This window comes from Cololabis saira, chromosome 1 (genome assembly GCF_033807715.1).
Source record: "Cololabis saira isolate AMF1-May2022 chromosome 1, fColSai1.1, whole genome shotgun sequence".
In the NCBI taxonomy this organism is placed as follows: Eukaryota; Metazoa; Chordata; class Actinopteri; order Beloniformes; family Belonidae; genus Cololabis; species Cololabis saira.
Window position 1 is genome coordinate 33068989 of NC_084587.1, and position 20000 is coordinate 33088988.

At 46.7% G+C, this 20000-nt stretch overlaps 1 protein-coding gene across 1 annotated transcript in view; it reads right to left on the reverse strand.

Annotated features, from left to right (window-relative positions):
- The window catches only part of pkd1a (polycystic kidney disease 1a), a 99689-nt gene continuing 79689 nt past the window's right edge, over positions 1-20000 (reverse strand). The window contains exons 46-56 of the mRNA XM_061720665.1: positions 18304-18506; positions 15934-16128; positions 15704-15843; positions 15412-15542; positions 14292-14391; positions 14041-14166; positions 13350-13521; positions 12963-13253; positions 5209-5343; positions 3565-3891; positions 1-2979 (exon numbers count right to left, since the gene is read on the reverse strand). Coding sequence (XP_061576649.1) covers positions 1954-2979; positions 3565-3891; positions 5209-5343; positions 12963-13253; positions 13350-13521; positions 14041-14166; positions 14292-14391; positions 15412-15542; positions 15704-15843; positions 15934-16128; positions 18304-18506 — 2846 coding nt within the window. The 3' untranslated portion in view covers positions 1-1953. The remainder of the gene's footprint in view (positions 2980-3564; positions 3892-5208; positions 5344-12962; positions 13254-13349; positions 13522-14040; positions 14167-14291; positions 14392-15411; positions 15543-15703; positions 15844-15933; positions 16129-18303; positions 18507-20000) is intronic.

The window sequence follows — 20000 nt, forward strand, 5'->3', positions numbered from 1 at the left end:
AAGAGGAATATAAGGCTGCTAGATGGGCTGTTAACGTCTGAGCTTGCGGTTTTTAATTGTCTCTTGTGTTGGCAAACTAATTAATAGCTTTGGCTGTTGGCCTCTTAGTTAGACCAGAGAAGTGTAAAACTCAAGTTTGCAACACCAGTGCTTGATCTATGTGTATGTCGCAAAAATATATACATCATAGGCGCAAATATATACAGAAATGTACATACAGGGGAGAAAACTGATAGGAAGAAAACTTTGATAACATTTAAAAAAAAAACAAATCATATGGTGTATTAACATACAATATGATTAAATAGTAAATAGGCACTTGACATTGTATACTTAAAAGAAAAAAAAAAAGCAAGGCAAACACAATGAAGTACTGTTCCCTTTTTCAAAAATTCCAGGGTGTAATTTTTCTGTTACTGGAAACATTTATTTTTGCAACCAGTTCTGATTTTAGTGGACTTTAAGTTATAAAGCAAGACCGGGTTCCCTGAGATCTGTCTATTGGACGAAGGAAGTGCGCTTGTACAAAAACAACAACATAAAGGGTGGATGAAAGCAAAAAAAACAAAAAAAACCCCAACCAGCTTGGTACTGCTTCAACAACGCTGTGGTAATACTGTCAGGAATGTTTCTTTAATGTAGCAGTAATGACACAAACTGACACAGTTAAATATGGTGTTCAATCTCAAGCTCCATTACAGAATAAAGTGCAAGTACAAAAATAAAAATAAAAAAATACTTGGCATAAATGATGTGAAAGCTTTGGCAACACCTGCGGTTAAGATACAGAACGAGTGAAGCTTTTTCTTTTGGTTTGGATGCTCAGCTTATTATTTTACACAACACCATAACAAAAAGGAATCAGACAAAAGTGCTTTTAAATCTCCCTCATAAACACGACACACACACAAACATACAAGACATTAAAACATTTAGGAGATATAAACAGACTGGGAGTCGTTATAGCTTTATAAAGGGAGAAACCGTGTAAATATTAGAAACAGTTTACATGAAGACAAATCATTCAGATTTCCTCATCTTCTATCTACAATCAAATACCATCAGACACATTTGGTTGCTTATTCTGTTACCACTTACTACATCCTTTTGTATTTACTTGATTTCGTCCCTCTAGGTCGCATCTCTCTTTCACAACTCCCACACGTCTGACGGGAAGACACTTTTATCCTGAAGAGCGCCCGCTGGAATCCCAGCAGCGTTACATTTTTGTGCATGTGTGCATTTCCCTTTTTCTCAGAGGGCTGAAGCGTACAACATATTTCCATTTGCTGATACACGTCTACAGTGTTTATATATACGACTGTATACCTGCATGTGCGTATATCCGAGTGTGTCTGCAGGCAACTTTGGGTTCGTAGGACACAAAATATGAAAATATATATATAACAACAGGTAGACGGACAATATAACACAGATCATGGTTTTCAAAGACATACAAAAATGCTGATTGCAAGATTTGCTTTCAGTTTGCAAGTTCAACTGGTGAGCACGTCTTTGTGCTCCTGTCGACGATTACACGTGGCCTCCGGGGTCACATGGGGACATAGGTCCGTTTTTTGGAGAGTTGAGAGCTGAACAATGCTTTTTTTTTCTTTCACCTCTGACTTAACCATCTGGTGACCTGCACCGTTTTTGTTTTTTTTTGAGAGTCAAGTTGAACATGTTGACCAGTTTTCAGAGCTCTCATGTTAACTGCTCTCCAGCGGTCTATCATCACCCCAAACAACAATTCTTATTCGTCTTGTACTTTGTCATCCATTCATTTCTCTGCTTCTGGGTTTAGAGAGGGGCGTCCGGGTACCAAACCAGCTGTCCCGGTCCCTTCTCGTCCTTAACCCAACATTTCACACACGTTTTTCTGCCTCCCCTTTCATATCTTTCGTCCTTTTCGTGCCAAGTCCAGAGTTTGGGGGTGTCCTTGTCAGTGTCCATCTAAGTTGGGTGCACCTTATTTTTGAGAGGGGGCGGTTTCCGTTTCCTCTTACGCTTGGGGATTGTGGCAGTGTGAGCTGGGTGATTGAACGGACTCGAGTAGGGGAGGGCGTCTCTGTCACTGAGAGGATCCCAGTCTCTGGAAATGGGCGTTGATCCAGGGGTAGGTGGCATGGAAGTGACAGGCGCACGCACGCTTGACGGGGCAGTGGGTGTTCTGGGTGGCAGAGTGCTTGATGATGACACCGGCAGAGGGTGAAGGTCAGTGGCACATTTACCTGTGAGTGGGGAGGGCGGAGCAGCGCTGACTGAACATTTCAGTGAAGATTGTGGGGTGGGAGGATGCACAGAGGCCGTCGCTGGCTTCGGCTTTAAAAAAGGAACAGGTGTGGCTGCAGGAGTCTTTCTGGTGTTACCGGGACTGCTCCAGGATTCTTTTGAAAGTTCACTTTTCTCTGTCTTTTTACCCTTCCTGCTTCCCTTGTGTTTGTCCTTTCCAGTCTTTTGTTCCCTCTGGTCCTTGTCCTCCCCCTTCCCTCTCTGTTTAGCTTCACTCCTCCCTCCCTGACCATAATCTCCCTTTTCTCTTTTTCTCTCCTTACGCTTCCTCTTCCTCTGGGTTCGCTCCAGTTTACACTCGACGTGGTACACGTCCTCAGTTGCCACGGTGACACGGTCAAGCTGCTGCAGCAAGGCGTCCAGGGTGGGGAGGAGCCTCCGTAGAGAGGCTTCTGTCTCCGCTCTCTCCCTCCAGCTGGTTCCTCCCACTCCGGTTCCTGAGCCGAGCCCCACGCCCAGCCCCAGGCCCAGTCCCAGACCCAGGCTGATCCCCGGGGCTTCGGTCAGGCTGCAGGGGCTGGACGACGCCGGGCGCCACGACGCCTCGGATCCAGCATCGACGCTGTCTGGACTGGGTGGGGAGTCTGGACTGTCCAGTGGGGGCAAACACAGGGACTTGCAGTCGCTGGTGGAGGACGAGCGGGACGGAGGAAGCTCCATGCCTTCGAAGCGCACTTTGTGACGGAACTAAGAGGATAAAATAAATAAATAAATCAGATGCAGTACTTGGGCAAAGAAATCTTAGCTGAAACTGACTTTAAAGGAGCTGTATGTAAGAGCAATAATAAAACGAATCATAAAATGACCCCGATATGTCAACAGACATTTAAAAATCATGTTCATTTCAAATACTTATGTCACTGACAACAGCACTCAAGCCAGGATATTCCAGTTTAAAAAGAGGAGTTGCAGCCCTCAACTGATGTTTATGTTGTCATTTTTTGTTTTGGTCTGAAGCTCCACCCTCCACCTATCTCCCAATCACCAAGTCAGTAGTGTTTCGGCATCCGGGTTGCCAGTTCGGCTCTAATTATCGCAGCCATGGCAGCCTACGTTCCTGCTGCATTCTGCAGCCTACCTGGCAACCTCTGGTCGGGGGGAGGAGGGGGAGGGTACACGCCGCTCAACAATATTTTGAAAGTGACTGCAGTACCAGTTTTGGCCATTTCTTACAGACGGCTCCTTTAAGCTGTTTTAGTTTCATCTTTGCTTAAGCTCCTTATAATTTATTCAAAAAACACAAACGGTGTCAATGCAAAGTAAGAAGTTTACCTCCTTGGCCCGGCTGAGTCCCATCCACATTTTGAGTCGTCTGAGGAAGAGCTCAACCATCTCGTGGTCTTGGAGATCCACGGCAGGACGGTACAACTCCGCTCGTGCACGCCGGTAATTTCTCAGTATCACAGAAATGACCAACCACAGAAATACCAGCCGAAGTATGGCGAAGCTCACGTGGAACACCAATGAGGAGATGGTGCTGGAGGGACCGGTCATCGTCACTGCAGGGCGCCATGCCAACAAACCTCGTCTGCCAACGCCCAGCAGGGACAGACAGGCGGACATCACACTGCCGTAGCCGTCCAGCACCGAGTGGAAGAGCTGGAGTGAAAGATACGGAGGAGACAAAAACATTTCCGTAAAATCAGACAATAAGAAAGCACTGGAGATTTATCATGATTATACAGCATTCAAGGTTCGCTGTCGAAAAAGCCTCATTTTCTACGACTAAACTATAGCATATTCATTCCTTTTAAGTAGAAAAGCATCAATAATCTCCAGTGGCAAGTGGAACAACTCTAAAATCATGAGTGATGCTATTTTAACTGAAAAATGTTAAATCTGATGGAGAGCATCCGCAGATGAACTCGGGTGAGCAGGAGTAATGCTGCACAACTTCCAACTTCATGGATAAATGTAGCTAACACACTAACAGAAGCTAATATTCTTAGCTACACTAGTTTGGTATTACGGTTTTGCTGTGATATCTAATCATGACACCACGATTTGATATCAGCTCTATACTGAGGTAAAGCTAGACCAGGGGTCGGCAACCCAAAATGTTGAAAGAGCCATATTGGACCAAAAAGACAAAAAACAAATATGTCTGGAGCCGCAAAAAATGAAAAGTCTTTTTTTTCGTAATGCACTTCGAGAAAAAGGTCGAAATGTCGAGAAAAAAGTCAAAATTTCGAGAAAAAAGTTGAAATGTCGAGATTAAAATGGAAAGGAAAAAGGAAGAAAAAAAAGGAAAAAAAGAGAAAAAGGAAAAAGCGAAAAAAAGGAAGAAAAAGAATTAGAAAAAAAAGAATAAAAAGAAAAAAAGAAGGAAAAAAAGGGAAACAAACAAACAAACAAACAAACAAACAAACATTTTTGAAAAAGCTCCAGGAGCCACTAGCTCAACGCTAAAGAGCCGCATGCGGCTCGCCGACCCCTGAGCTAGACCATTCTGTACTTTAATGCTCCAGGTGAACAACACACCATTTCATCAGTACAAAAGACAGAATGTGACCCGGGTTCAGCAGCCAGGACGACCCAGACCTACCACAAAGGCACTGCCTTGGTCTCGATTATTGAAACTGAACCACATCTACATGCTGACAAAATTCACTGTGCCAAACATGTACCATACTTAGTTCCAATGCAGTAAAATGTGCCAAAAGAGACTTTCATGTCTTATGATCATTAAATGTAACACAATTATATGTTGAGTTTGCCAGGGCTGGAAAAACTGGTCTGAGTTGCTGTCGGAGCCTTCAAGAATAATAGTTCTAACTACACGGATGGAGCGCTATCGGCCAATCTAAGCTTAAGGTCCAAAAACAAACCAACAAAAAAAGAAAGTATCACAGTAAATCTGACAAGATTGAAGGCCACTGAAGGCAGCAGTGGAAACAGATTAGAGAAAGCTCTGACCAGGTGTCCTGTGTGTGAATAAGCCAGCAGTAACAGCAGAAGGACCAGGGAGACTCCCAGCAGCTCCCACACGGAGCGTCGCAGTGCCCGGCCAAACACAGCCCACTCTCGCAGGAACCGCAGCTGGTGGGACGCCTGTATGACGGAGAGCAGACAGAGACGACATTAAAAACGTGTTTAGCCAAACTATAGCTGAGGAAAAGAACTAATATAGAGAAAATAGCTGCATCCTGCACTTAATTGTCATTGGGGGTTATGTACTCTCATGGATTTATATAGTCATTTGGGAAAAAAAAGCATGACTGACTACAAATTAAAACCTTAAGAGGACATCCCAGAGTTAAAGCAACCCATGGTCTGCTATTAGATACTTTACTTATTTATTTATTTCAATCATGTGCTCAATATGGTACACTCATTCATAGCATATCGTGTAATCATTTGGATCGAAAAGGAATAGGCTGAAGCTCTGAGCTTATAAATGCCTACCCTTTAACCTTCACATTATTATTATTTATACTTTCTATAACAAATGCTTTCTAGCATTTCCACCCAAAAAAGAAGCAAGCACAAAACACAAAAAAAAACATATGTAACAACAAAGAACCAGTAAGAAAAGAAAAAAGGAAAAATAAATAATAAATAGTCCCGACTAAAACAAGGACAAAAAGATCAGTAAATATTACCTGCATAATTCCATAATTCTCAATCTTGTTGGTATTTACCAATCATGGTCTGTTTTAAACTATTTTTAAACTGTATGATGTTTTTACTTTGTTTAAGATTATCTGGCAAGCTATTCCACAACTTAACCCCTGTAACTGAAATACACATACTTTTAAGTGTTGTTTTAACTGTTGGTTGTTTGAGATTATATACTGAGGAGAATAAACGTAAGTTACGGATGTAACTATGGTTCTGTGAATTCCTGGATGACTGCCAGTGGCAGTAAACAGAGTGGATATGTCTCCTTGCGCTCCGCGCAGGTCGAGATTTAATAACAACAGTGTCACGTGAGTGACGTGTAGGCTACCTGTGCGTCTATAAATACCGCCCGGTAGACTACATCCGGCCTCCCAGAATCTTCTCGCAGGAAGTTCGGAGTGACCGGTGTGACTGGCAGTCATCCAGGAATTCACAGAACCATAGTTACATCCGTAACTCTGTTTCATTCCTTCCAGACTGCCAGTGGCAGTAAACAGAGTGGATGACTCATACCAGCACTGTCACGAGGAACAACACCCACCTAGTGGTCAGCCGCAGAAGCCAAAGGCAGAACGGCCGAAGCCAGCGTGGACCCAGAGGCCACGTTAAGGCGATAGAACCTGGAGAAGGTGCACGGCACCGTCCAGGATGCCGCTGCACAGATCTCAGACAACGGTACCCCTCTCATTGCCGCCCAGGAAGTGGCCACACCCCTGGTGGAATGACAGACAACGCCTGAAGGGGCAGGTCTACCTGCCACGTCATAAGCCTGTTTGATTGCTTCAACAATCCAGTGGGAGAGACGTTGCTTCGACAGGGCACGGCCCTTGTGCGCCCCCCTGTAGCACACAAACAACTGCTCAGAGCGTCGAAAGCTCTGTGTTGCCTGAAGGTAGAGCCGCAACGCCCGGACTGGGCACAGCAAATTAGCCCGCTCCTCCAGCCGGGACTCAAACGGGGGAGGATGGTATGCTGCCAACTCTATGGCCTGATTGGCATGGTCAGGGGGTAACACCTTTGGCAGGAAAGCGACATTTGGCCACAGGGTCACTCCTGAGCTGTCTGCCTTCCACCGAAGGCACGTAGGACTGACTGAAAGGGCATGGAGCTCGCTCACACGCTTGGCAGACGTAACAGCCAACAGAAAGGCGGTCTTCCATGACGTCGTCCTCAAGGACCCCCCTGCCATAGGCTCAAAGGGTGCCTCGCCCAAGGCCTGCAGGACCAGCGGCAGGTCCCATGCTGCTGCACGCTGCACTCTGGGGGGGCGCAGTCTCCTGGCACCCCGCAGAAACTGTGCCACCCAGTAATGCGCACCAACTGGTCTACCATCGATGTGGCCATGGTGGACAGAAATAGCCGCTACGTGCACCTTCAAGGTCGAGGCCGCCCGGCCCGCCTCAAACAGATACTGCAGGTACCGCAGTACAATTTGTAACGGACAGGAGATCGGGTCAAAACCCCCGTCCCTGCACCAGGAGGAGAAAGCGGCCCAGCAATGCGAATACACCCTTCTTGTGGAAGGAGCTCTAGCATTCTGCAAGGTCTCACATACCGAGGGCTCAAGGTGCGTCAAGAATGACCCTTCCCTCTCAACGGCCAGGCCCAGAGTTGAAGGAGGCTCGGAGAGGGATGCCATACCTCCCCGCCCAGCTGGGACAGGAGGTCCGACCGTACTGGGAGCTGCCAAGGCTCCCCGTCCAACAGGCTGAGGAGCGTGGAGAACCAAATCCTCGAGGGCCACTTGGGCGCCACCAGGAGGACCCTGTGACCCGATAATCTCACCCTGTGAAGCGTGGGCATCACCAGGGGAATCGGAGGGAACGCATAAAGGAGGCCTCTCGGCCAAGTGTTGGCGAGAGCGTCCATCCCGAGCGGGGCACTGGTCTCTGCCAAGGAGAACCACAGTGGACAATGAGTCGTACACTCCGAGGCGAACAGATCCACACGGGCTTCCCCGTATCGATCCCAAATCATTCGCACCACCTGGGGGTGCAACCGCCAGTCCCCTGGGGGCAGCTGCCGGCGTGAGAGGGAATCCGCCACCACGTTGGCTCTGCCAGGGAGGTGCATTGCCCTCAAGGAGGCCAATTGAGGATGAGCCCACATCCACAACCTCCGGGCCTCGCTCAGGGAGTCCAGCGACCTGGTACCCCCCTGGTGGTTGACATGAAACACTGTCGAAGTGTTGTCTGTCCGGACGAGGACATGCTTGCCCCTGAGAAAGGGCAAGAAGTGCCTCAGCGCCAAGTAGACAGTCCGGAGTTCTAGGACATTGATGTGCCGTCCCCGCCACAGAGGGCCCCAAACCCCCTGGACTGACCTCTTCTGCCATACCGCACCCCAACCCTGAGGTGAGGCATCTGTTGTCACCACCTCTCGCCTCGAAGGGACTGAGCCGAGAGGAACACCATGCAATAGAAAGGTGCTGTCCCGCCACCGGTGGAGATGAATAAGGCACTGGTGTGTAACCTTGACCTTGACCCACCTGTGAAGGCGAGGGTCCATCTGGAGGCTGTTGAACCACATCTGCAGGGGGCGCAGGTGCAGCAGCCCCAGAGGTGTCACAGCCGAGGCCGCCGACAGCATCCCCAGCAGTCGGAGCCATGCGTGGACGGGCAACCTCATCCCGAGGCGGAAGGACCGTAGCAGGTCCTGAATCCGCTCTGCCCGCTCTGCAGTAAGGCGTGCCTGCATCGATACGGAATCGAGGGACAGGCCAATGAAGGTGGTCTGCTGCGTAGGACGCAACAAGCTCTTCTCCCAATTTACCGACATGCCCAGAGCCTCGATATGTGTGAGGACCCTGGATGTCATCAGCTCCGCCTCCTGGAGCGAGGGGGCGCATATAAGCCAGTCGTCCAGATATGGGAGAATCTTTACCCCCGACAGGCATAGCGATGTCAAGGCCGCCCTCATGCATCTGGTGAAGATGCGAGGAGCCAGGGACAGGCCGAAAGGCAGGACGGTGAACTGGTAGGCGTGGCCTTGAAAGGCAAAACTGAGAAACCGTCTGTGGTCTGGGTGTATTGGGACGTGAAAGTAGGCGTCCTTGAGGTCTATGGAGGTGAACCACTCCCCTGGAGTGACAGATTGAAGGACGTCGCGTGTACGCAGCATCCGAAATGGGAGGACCTTCAGGTACTGGTTCAGACCCCGAAGGTCCAGCACAGGCCGAAGAGAAGTGTCTTTCTTCGGAATGAGGAAGTATGTTGAGTAAAACCCACTGCTCTGTGTATGTGGGTGAACTCTTGTGATGGCCTTTTTGTCCAAGAGTTTGGCTATCTCCTGTGACAAACACAGGGCCCTCCCGCGGTCTCTGACCGAGGTTTCCCTGACCCCGGAGGGTGGTGGGGGCCGGCGGCGGAACTGCAACCTGTAGCCCTGGGACAGTGTTCTCAAAACCCATACATCTGGAGAATGGGCTGCCCAATAGGCCAGGTGCTGATGTGAAAACCTGCCCACCGCCGGCCCGAGGCCCTCATAGAGTGCCTCGAGGATTATTTGGGGGTTTGGGGGGACGCTGGTGTTGCCCCTGCACCCGCTGAGACCGGCGAGGTGGAGGGTGTGCGCCCCTGGGCTGACGCCCACCACCCCCAGCAACCCGGCTGTGCTGCCAGGGCTGCGGAGGGGGGCTCGGGGGATGTGAGCGGCGCAGGTCTTGTGCGCCCCGTCTCCTGGAGTGCTGAGCTGGGGGTCCCATGCTCGCACTCCGACGACCCCAGGCCTCTGATGCCTGACCCGACTGCTTCCTGCGCTCCAACGCCTGTTCTGCCTCTGGCCCAAACAACTGGCCCGGCACTACCGGAAGCTTCCGTAGCGTCTGCCTGCAATCATCAGACATGGGTGCCTGCGCCAGCCACACCTGACGCCGCGTCACCACCAGGGTGGACATCAGGCGGCCAAGCTCTCTGGTCATCAGCCCGAAGGCTTGGAGCGCAGCGTCGTTAGTGTCACCCAACTCCCCGCCCTCATGCTCCGACTGCAACATCTGGGACTGGGCGAGGAGGAGCACGGAGAGGGAGTTCCCAATGCGAGCCATGCGGCCTGCCGCATCATAAGCCGTCGAGAGAAGGCTATCCGTTACCCGGCACTGAGGCCTAGGACAGCGGGCCTTATCTTTGAGCGCCTCATCTGGTGAAAGGACCAGTGAGGCGATACACGGGTCCACGGGAGGCATGTGAACCAGGCCATGTTGCTCCGCCTGGCGCATGGAGGCCAAAGTCCTCGCATCCTTGCCATGGTAGGCAAACGCCTTTGGATCTGCCCAGCAGCGCCGCAGCTCCTGCAAAAAAGCAGGCGAGGGCGGGACATCAAAGGGCGGGGCTACAGGAGTCCGGCGAAAGAATGGGTTGCTCGCCGGTTGGGCAGCGGGCGCATCATCCAACCCGACCTTAGCCAGGGCCGCACGCAGTGTTGCCTGCAAAGGGCAGGGGCCCTCTCCCAGCTCAGTGCTCCCAGAGCTCCTGAGGGATGTCTCCGAGCCAGCCTCTGCCTGTATGCTAGCTGGGTCAACCACCAGACACGGCAGCTCAGGGGAGGGATACTCGCCAGAGCTAAACACACTGTCACGGCCTTGAAACATGGAGTTCGAAGCCCTGGTAGACATAGCATCGTCTCCACAATCTGACTCCCAGGGGACCGCCAGAGATGGGGAGGGCAGAGCCCGCTCCCTCACTAAGGCCTTAAGCTGCTCCAGTTCAGCCCGTAAATCCTCCATCTCACTGCGTGAGGGAGCATCCTTCGCCTTCTTCTGCGTAGGGCCACTGCGCTCGTCATGGGGCCCCGCTCTGCGCTTGTCCCGGTGCTTTTTGCGGGAACCTGCACTGACATGAGCGGGCCCAGAGGGTGGGAGGTCGCTCCTAAAGAGGAGGCCTTCCACCTGACGCAGCCGGTCCTCTCTCACCGAGAGCGGCAAAATGCTGCAGTTGATGCAGGGGTCGGAGAGGGCCTCCCTCAGGTGCCCCACCCCCAGACACTGGGGGCACAATTCATGGCCATCCTCTACCAACAGTAGAGTGCCACATGATGTACAAGCCATCATCGCTTCCTCCAAAAAATAAAAGGGTCAAGTTAGGAAATCTGGGCGAGAACCGAGACTCGATCAGAACATCTAACAGACTCCTCACACCACTGTTCTTAATCCAAACAATTCAGTGTGGAGCCAGGCAATCCAAGCGAGAACTGTGGCCGCCACAGAACGCGTCCGGAACCTCTGGACTAGCTTTTTTTTTTTTTTTTTTTTTTTTTTTTTTAAATATATATATATATTTTTTTAAATTTATATATATATATATATTTTTTTTTTTAAAGCTTAAGTAAAAAATACTCACCAAGCCAGGCTAGGAACCAACAGACGAGAGCAGTGGGCGGACCACTGAACGCGGCTGGGACATCTAGCATGTGGAGGAATCAGCTCAGCACAAACAATTCAAGACCGTTTGTGTGGCTGGGAAGCGAGCCAGCCCGACACACGGGCGCTCGGATCCTCCCGATGGAGAAAGGGAGAGGTAAGATGGCTTGACAGCCACAGCCTTAGAGGGCACAACGTGCGCTCCGACCAAGAGTCACAGGCAGGCTGTCAAACACCACCAACCAGAGTTGAGCTTACCTCCCCGAACCTGCAGAAAATATAGATCCGAAACACGGATCTACGGAGCGATTAACCAGCGATGTACGTCAGGTTAACAGCGAGAAGATTCAAGAGGCCGGATGTAGTCTACCGGGCGGTATTTATAGACGCACAGGTAGCCTACACGTCACTCACGTGACACTGTTGTTATTAAATCTCGACCTGCGCGGAGCGCGAGGAGACATATCCACTCTGTTTACTGCCACTGGCAGTCTGGAAGGAATGAAACAGAACTTTCTTTAGGGACCGAAGTGATGTGAATCAACAAGGTTTTGAGTTAGAAGGATATGTTTGCAGAAAGAAGTTAACGGCAACTCTGGGGGCAAGTGCCAAACAGAACAAAATTCTACTTTAAGCCTCTGACAAGGCTCACAAAACTGAAGTGATGATATGGATAGGGTCTTTGCAGACAAACCGAGATAATCTTATCTTTGTGAGTGCAAAGAGAGAAAAGTGTATGAAAAGGACTGTTTGTACAGGCAGTGCCTTCCCTGACATCTCCTTCCAGTATCTGCCACGTTAAGTTTGTATAGATCAACTACCAAACTAATGTCAATAGATGCCAACGGTGGAGAGTTCCCAGATCTGCTTTCATGACACAGTGAATCAGTGCAAATATATTGACAAGAAAAGAGGAAATGGAAGCGTCAGTAGATAAAAGTGTCAGTCTTTGTGAGTCTTGTCAGAGGCTTAAAACAGTAAAATATTGTGCTGAAGTTCGACTGCACCGAGTGCTACCAACTTTTATTCTGTTCTCACTCAAAACTTCCTAGATTTGAGTCGTTTTAGTCCTGAACGAATGTCACTCATCTTACCAGGCCTGTTTTAACACAGGAGTGTTCCTTTAAAAGATTTGGTATTCAAAACAACCCCAAACCATCACCCGTTCACCACAGCGCTTGCAGATGGTATGAGGCGTTTGTCCTAATAAGCTCTACTTGATTTTCAGCAAACATGCCTTCATTTTTGGCATTGTATCAACTCACTCCTGAACGCTTCAGATCAATTAACTACCATAACTTCTCCTCGCATAGGGCCGCCTCCATTTAGCTGAATTAATACTAGCATATGTACTTTAGAATTTGAATGCTATATGCTTCATTTTCCATGACTATTTATTCTTTTAAACATTTGCATGCATGCCAGAAATGTGTTGAATGCGTATAAAAGCTGAGTAGACAATAATAAAGCTGTACAGCACAGAGAAATCATAATTTACACCTGCAATATTTGTAATGAGATTTAAATTAATGCCTTTCCCAATTTTCATGGGGTTTTGTGACCATCTCACAGTTGAATAATCTGTGGGTTTTCCCTCTCCTGCAGTCAGTTTTTATTACTGATAAAGCCCCGGTCCAAGAATTACAAGCACACGACGGGAGATGTGATGACTGTAACTGTGATATCTCTCTCTTACCTTGAGCACCAGTATGAACAATAGCGTGGCAGACACGATGGTGTACAGTTGGCTCTGCCTGGCCAGGGGGGAGAAGTCTGTGAAGACGTCCCGCGGGTGCTTCAGGAACGACGCCCACAGCTGTGCGGCCATGACGGAGCGGCTCAGGTGTAGCCCACACACAGACGCTGCCAGACATAATTTACAGATACCCAAGAACCTCCAAACGGACAGGAGGTAGCCGTAACCTTCACTGAGAAAACCCAGGACTCCCCGCACCAGGAAATACAACACCAACGCCAGCAGAACCATCTGGAAAACAGGATTTGGTTATAGTTGCATCTTAGGGGGGGTGGGGGTGCAGTGTTAGTTCTTATTTACAATCTAACATTGGTTTCCAGGGATTACCGAGAGAAGAAGTTGTAGATCCAAGCCTGTAACTGGCCACAGAGTGAAGACAACAAGATCCAGGCTGGACTGGGCACGCTCGGACACCGGAAACTCAAACAAGAAGGAGAAGACGGCCAGCAGGTTTGTGTTGATGTTGTAGAGGGAGAACTCCACGGACACGCCACGAGTCCTGGGAACATTTCCAGTTTTTAGATGTTTTAGATATATTCTTTAAGCTGAGCATTTCTAAGACTTGTCATTTTATGTCACATGAGAAAAAAAAAAAGTGAGTTAGTTGAATAAATGCCTGTAATGGCTTCATTATGACTGAAGAGGTTTTTTCTCTTATAAATAAGACCAGATTCTTTTCCGTTTAGTTTTCTGTTTTTCTTTTTCCTTTTTAACTAAATTTAATTTGCAGCTTAATAATAACTAAAAGCTGCAGGGCAAAAGCACGTCAGACGTACAAGGATTCAAATCCAGTTTTAAACCCATGAGCATGCTTCAGTTCTCCTACAATTATGACGAAATCATGCACATTGAGCCCAGTTTCCTCTCCCTCGTAGTATAATCTACTCTGTGGAACGGTTTCCTAGAGTTTCCTACTGATATTAGATTAACAAATACTTTTGTTTCTTTTATGTACTATAACGTGAACTTTCCAAGTCTTTTTTCCCCTGTTTTCACCCTGTTGGTTGGTGGTAAGTACCTGTGGCTGAGCCAGTGCAGCTGCTGCAGCTGCTGCAGGGAGGAAGAGGCCTCGTCCAGGCTTCTGTTCAGCTGGTGAACCACATCTCTGCTGTTGTACGTCCCCATCTCACCCCGATGCCACACCCTAGGAAAACACGTGGGATGACACACAAAAGGGAAAAAGAAAGAAACAACAGCAGATGTTAAAAATATACAGAATGTGAGCTTTAAAGCGAGTTTAAAGGCGGATTTTAAAATCTGTCCACTTACCGATCTGCATCAATAGCACCAGAAACGGAGACATTCCCATTGCCTGCAGTCGGAGTGGTAACCCAGCTCTTTCCCCGAGGAGATATCGCCCTGAACCCGCCTGGCAAAGGCAAAACAAACCAACCAGATTACAATCTGATCAAACCTTTCAAGCTAAAATACAACACAACTGGCTTAGTGTCTTTGAAATGTATGGAAGGTAGGAATGGGCGATATTTTATCGTTCACGATATACTGTGAAAAAATTTCCCCACGGTAAGAATTTGTCATCTCGCGGTAAAAACGATAAATTCCCGTTGATGACGTTTTTGTGCAAAACCTGATTTATGGTTCTGCGTTAAATCCACGCACAACGTACGTGAAGGAAGGAAGGAAGGAAGGAAGGAAGGAAGGAAGGAAGGAAGGAAGGAAGGAAGGAAGGAAGGAAGGAAGGAAAGAGGATGGTGGAAGGAAAGAGGATGGAGGAAGGAAAGAAGGAAGGAAGGAAGATGGAGGAAGGAAGGAAAGAGGAAGGAAGGAAGGAAGGAAGGAAGGAAGGAAGGAAGGAAGGAAGGAAGGAAGGAAAGAGGATGGAGGAAGGAAAGAGGATGGAGGAAGGAAAGAAGGAAGGAAGGAATATGGAGGAAGGAAGGAAAGAGGAAGGAAGGAAGGAAGGAAGGAAAGAAGGAAGGAAGATGGAGGAAGGAAGGAAAGAGGAAGGAAGGAAGGAAGGAAGGAAGGAAGGAAGGAAGGAAGGAAGGAAGGAAGGAAAGAGGATGGAGGAAGGAAAGAAGGAAGGAAGATGGAGGAAGGAAGGAAGGTAGGAAGGAAGGAAGGAAGGAAGGAAGGAAGGAAGGAAGGAAGGAAGGAAGGAAGGAAGGAAGGAAGGATAAATTCCTGTTAATGACGTTTTTGTGTAACAAACATGGCGGATCTGAGAGCGAGATAGATTTATAGTTAAAAAGGTGGAGTTGAATTGGTATTTTTTTTATCGTCATTTTTATCGTTATCAGGATAAATGCCAGAAATGGTCGTGATACATTTTTTAGTCCATACCGCCCATCCCTAATGGAAGGCACAAACAAACAAGCTTCTCCACAAATAATATATAAATAATAAGCCAATCACAAGAAAAGCTCACCCTGTGCGTCCCGGACCTGGCGCAGTCTCACTGTGCCGAGCAAGATGCTTCCTGTGTCTCTCATGAGTAATGGCTCATTAAGTAGCCGTGGCAACAAAGACCCATTCAGCCACTTCAGAACATCATCTCGGCTTAAAGACAAAAAAGGGGATTTGTTATGAATATTGATGTCAAACGTACAAAGGAACTTCTCTCAAGAATACGGTGTGAAATCGCACACACACTATTGTGTGTTACTTTTAAACTCTCGGGGAAAAAACAGAGCCTGAAACGGTTTAGTCAGCATGTGCACCTGCTGATAGTGTGGTACTCCGGTGTGGGTAAGGCTTGCTGCAGCTGAGTCCGCAGTCTCAAGCTGTGAGCGTCTTTGGCTGAGTCAGAGTAGTTCAGGAGCAAGGCGACCAAAAGGAAAAACATGTAAAGCAGGAAATTCTGTAAAAGAGAAAGAATTGCTGTTATCAGACAACAAAGTGAGCTTCAAGTGAGCTACAAAGCGACATCAGATGGTTCCCCTTCACTGACCTTTAGCATGGTGTGCAGCATGTGGACCTTGCGCGCCTGGTTGCGGGCTTGAGACAGAGCAAAGCCCTGCGGCGGTCTCACCCTGGTGACCCGCTGGACTACTCTCTCCACCCGAGGGAACTCCACCAGCACGTCCTGGTCTTCTGGACGCAGCCGTCTCACACAGAGAGCGTAGTAGACCGCTTCACAGAACACCTGCGAGACGGACGACAGGGCGGCAATGCTGCGTCAGCTGTCTCGTTCGGAAACGCCGTCAACTCAAGGAGTTCAAGAAGTTGTTTTGTTTTGTTAACGCAGAGTTGACAATCTGATCCAGACTGGTCAGCTCCCAGGAAAATTGGAAAAGTTTAATTGTGATTTCACAGTCTTAACGTGATCGCAGCGCGATGGGGATTAGTGATGAAATTGTTCAGCCTTTGGATTTTATATCACATCTAAAATGTTTGACTACTGCGAGAACAACATCCCCAATTTATAAGCTGTTGTTTACCAGCTGGCCAGAAGCTGCACCATTGTTCATTTGGAGCTCTAAATCCAAGATTAACACGCGTTCATCTCAGATTTGTTGTGTTTACCAACTCCCGAGGGAAACATCTGGCTCTCTTGCTGCTCCGACATATATTTGGATTGTTATAAACCTCATCTCATCGTTGTCTGCTGCTCAGCAAGTACGGAAGAGTCGGCTTATTGACTGCAAGCTCATAAATGTAATCTTATGCAAATTTGTCTGGCTAAAAGGATGCAAATAACAGGAGAGTCTCAGGTTTATTCCAGCGGCGCTTATAAAGCGTGCAATGTGATGTGACCACAGAGGAGATGACAGATGTGGAGAAAAATGTTGGTATCTTTTAAGGATATTCTGAAACAGCTTTCACTGATTTTTGGTACCTCAAAAAATGATCAGTAGTCAATACATTTTAGTAATTTCAAGTTTGTTTTTTTAACCTTAATTAGCATCACAGGGTCGTTTATATTTTTTTCAGCCATCTAGCAGATTAAAAGGTAGAAAACTCGCCACTGTGTAGTTTGGTGTTGTTGGCCCTCATTAAATGTAAGAATGGATTTGTGCATAAACCTTCAAGTGTCAGTGTTATAGTCACAACAAGGAAATACTTTTAAACATGATTCATTAGAAATGTATCACATTTATCATAATAAGCATTTCACATATTTAAGCTTTAGATGTGTTTGTTGGTGGATTGATTAAATCACGTTGATGTGCTGACAGACACCTATGCAGTGACACTGGAGCTGCACCGATGTCATGGAGACGAGGCGGTCGTGCAAGCAAGCAAACAGCTGCACCCAGCTGGAATAAACCCACGAAGGTGAGCAAAATGACATCGGCTTGCTGTGTCCTGCACAACAGTGCCTGGGCTCCTTCATGCCCTCAAGCACTTAGTTCAAGGTAAAACATATCTCCTTGGTAAATATTATTAATGCACAGACTCGGCATTACATGTCTGCTGCAGTAACTTCTTTCCAGTCCCTGTCACAAAAATAAGCTACATAAAATGTTTTTCTTTGCTCCACTTCAGTTAAAACTATTTAACTGATAAAAAATATTTCTTCTCTGTCTTTACTATTTTTCAAATGCGGCATGTCCACAGGTGGACCGGGGAACCAGGAACCTTTTTGCTGTAAGGCAGCAGTGCTAACCACTTCTCTGACCTGCGGCCATGAATATGGATTAGGTTTTTAGTGAAGACGTGATGCATGTGCAAATCTACTCCCAGATTTATGAGGATTTTATGAATCAGGCCCATCCCGAACATGGACCAAAGCAAGCAGAGGAGAGAGCTGTCTCAAGAGTGCAGAAAGAAAATTATAGATTAGAATGTTAAAGATAAAAGCCATAAAAACATCTCCAAGAAATTTGTATTCCTTTGACGACAGTTGGAACTATACGGTCCATGAGACTGTAGCTAACCTTCCAGGATGTGGCTGCAGAAAAAAAAAAGCCAAGAAAAACATCCAAAGATATTTAAGATGAACTCTGAGGTCACAGTCTGAACGCAACCTTCTGTCCCTGTTTGAACTATAATGAGGTTCATGGGAAAAGACCCTGCAGAAAAATCTCAAAAAGCCAGACTGAAATGTGTTAAAATGCATATTGATAAGCCTGATGAGACATAACTGGAGGGTTCTGGCAAGTCACATACGTGGTATGTTCAAAGATGGAACATTTTGCAGTAACAATATTAAGTTAAGGGCACCATGCTGTCTGTCCATGCCCGTTTTTACTTGTTTAGTTATGGAAACTATTCAGCAAAGCAAAGTGTGATTGGCATGAAAGATGGTCTAATAGGGATGGATGCCAGTTACTCTCTTTTTCTGTGGAAGGGCATGTCTGTATGTGTACATCTGTACCTTAATCGGCTCCAAGAGCAGGCAGGAGCACGACAAACTGGCAAAGCAGGAGATTAACCACCTCATGGCCATGCTCCCACTGAAGCCGTAGCCGGCCCAAATGGAAACGGCGCTGGCCAGAGCGATCCCAGCCCAGCTGCCCCACATGGCGGCGCGTCCACACCAGGGGGGGAACCTTCTGGGGCGGCACACGTCCGTAACAACTGCAGGCAGGAAGTCAATCACATACATCATCTTTTTTACAACAACAAAGACATTCGATTTCAATTAAGTCGATAACCTTTGGTATGTATGCAGACAGTTGTTTAAAAAAAGAAAGATTTAAAAATAGACAACAGACAGCACTGACAGTTTCTGTCAATACGACAGACGTCACCAATACAACAGACATCATCAACACAACTGGTCTCACTGATAAAGAGCTGTAAGATGTGAACTACAAATAAGACTTCTCAGTTTACTTTTTCTGAGACAACAAAGGCTTGATTCGCACATTTAGGGAGCAGAGGCTGATTTCCATTGAAAAAACAACTACAATGGCTTTGCCACAAATTTGTCCATACAGAGCTCACTTTTTTGAAAAGGTGTAGCTGCCACGAGACTCATCTTTCTTTCAGAAATGATCAAAAACACCCTCATTATAAAACAGAGTAAAAAGACCTTGATCAAAAAAAGCCAAAACACCATCATTACACAAAAGCTCTTTGTGTAATGAGGGTTATAGAGCTTGTCAGACGACAATAAGCTAGTTGATGTGTCCCTTATCCTCCATAAGAGCAAAACAACCACCAAAATACAGTTGCAAATAATCTACGTGGAAAATAAACGTCTCAAAAAACCTTCAAAGTATTAAAAAAATCTTCTCAACACAAGAAATATACACCTTTTTTTTCTTTTCACCATTGTCTGGTAAGCTATGTTGTCTACGAAGAGGGTGGCCAAGGATAGGGACCTATTTTACCAGACTTTTAAAAGAGAAAAGTATTCGTCCATGAGACTTTACTCAAAGGCAAAACTTAAGGAATAAAGCTTTTTTCCAATAAAATGCTCAATACTCTTTTTATACTTTGTATATTGTTGAAGAGTAAAACCTGATCCTAGGTTACAAGCATAAGAAAAGAGAAATACACACTGATTTTACAAAATATAATTTGCCTTGAGAATTAATTTCATTTTAGCTGTATATACATGGTTAACAAAACTTCGATCCTTTTAAGATACATCATAAGCAAACAAGAGTAAAAATCTTTCTTTAACTTTCACTAATTCCCCTTAAAAACCATTTAACTATTTGTCTTTTATTACATGGTAAAGAGTGTATAAAAAGGTTTGTAGAGGCAGTGCCTCCCCTGACATCTACTCCAGGTTTCCGCCGGCCTTTTAAAGTCTGTATAAGTCGACTATCCAATGTCCCAATAGCTGGAGATCATGGCCTCTGCTTCCATGAAGCTAACCCTACTATTAATTAAGAGGAATTAAAGTCTTGAGTCTCAAAATATCTGTATATTTTAACAGGTGCTAAAATTACATTTAGCTGCAAATTCAAAGTTCGTTCTCAGTTAAAACTACTCTTTTTTTTTACTCTGGAACTGTTCCTTTAAACCTTTTTTTCTTTTGTTTGTTTTTTTCATACAATTAATAACCTTATTATTTTCTTTCACTGTGCTCATAAGTAACCAATTTTTGTATAATTCATT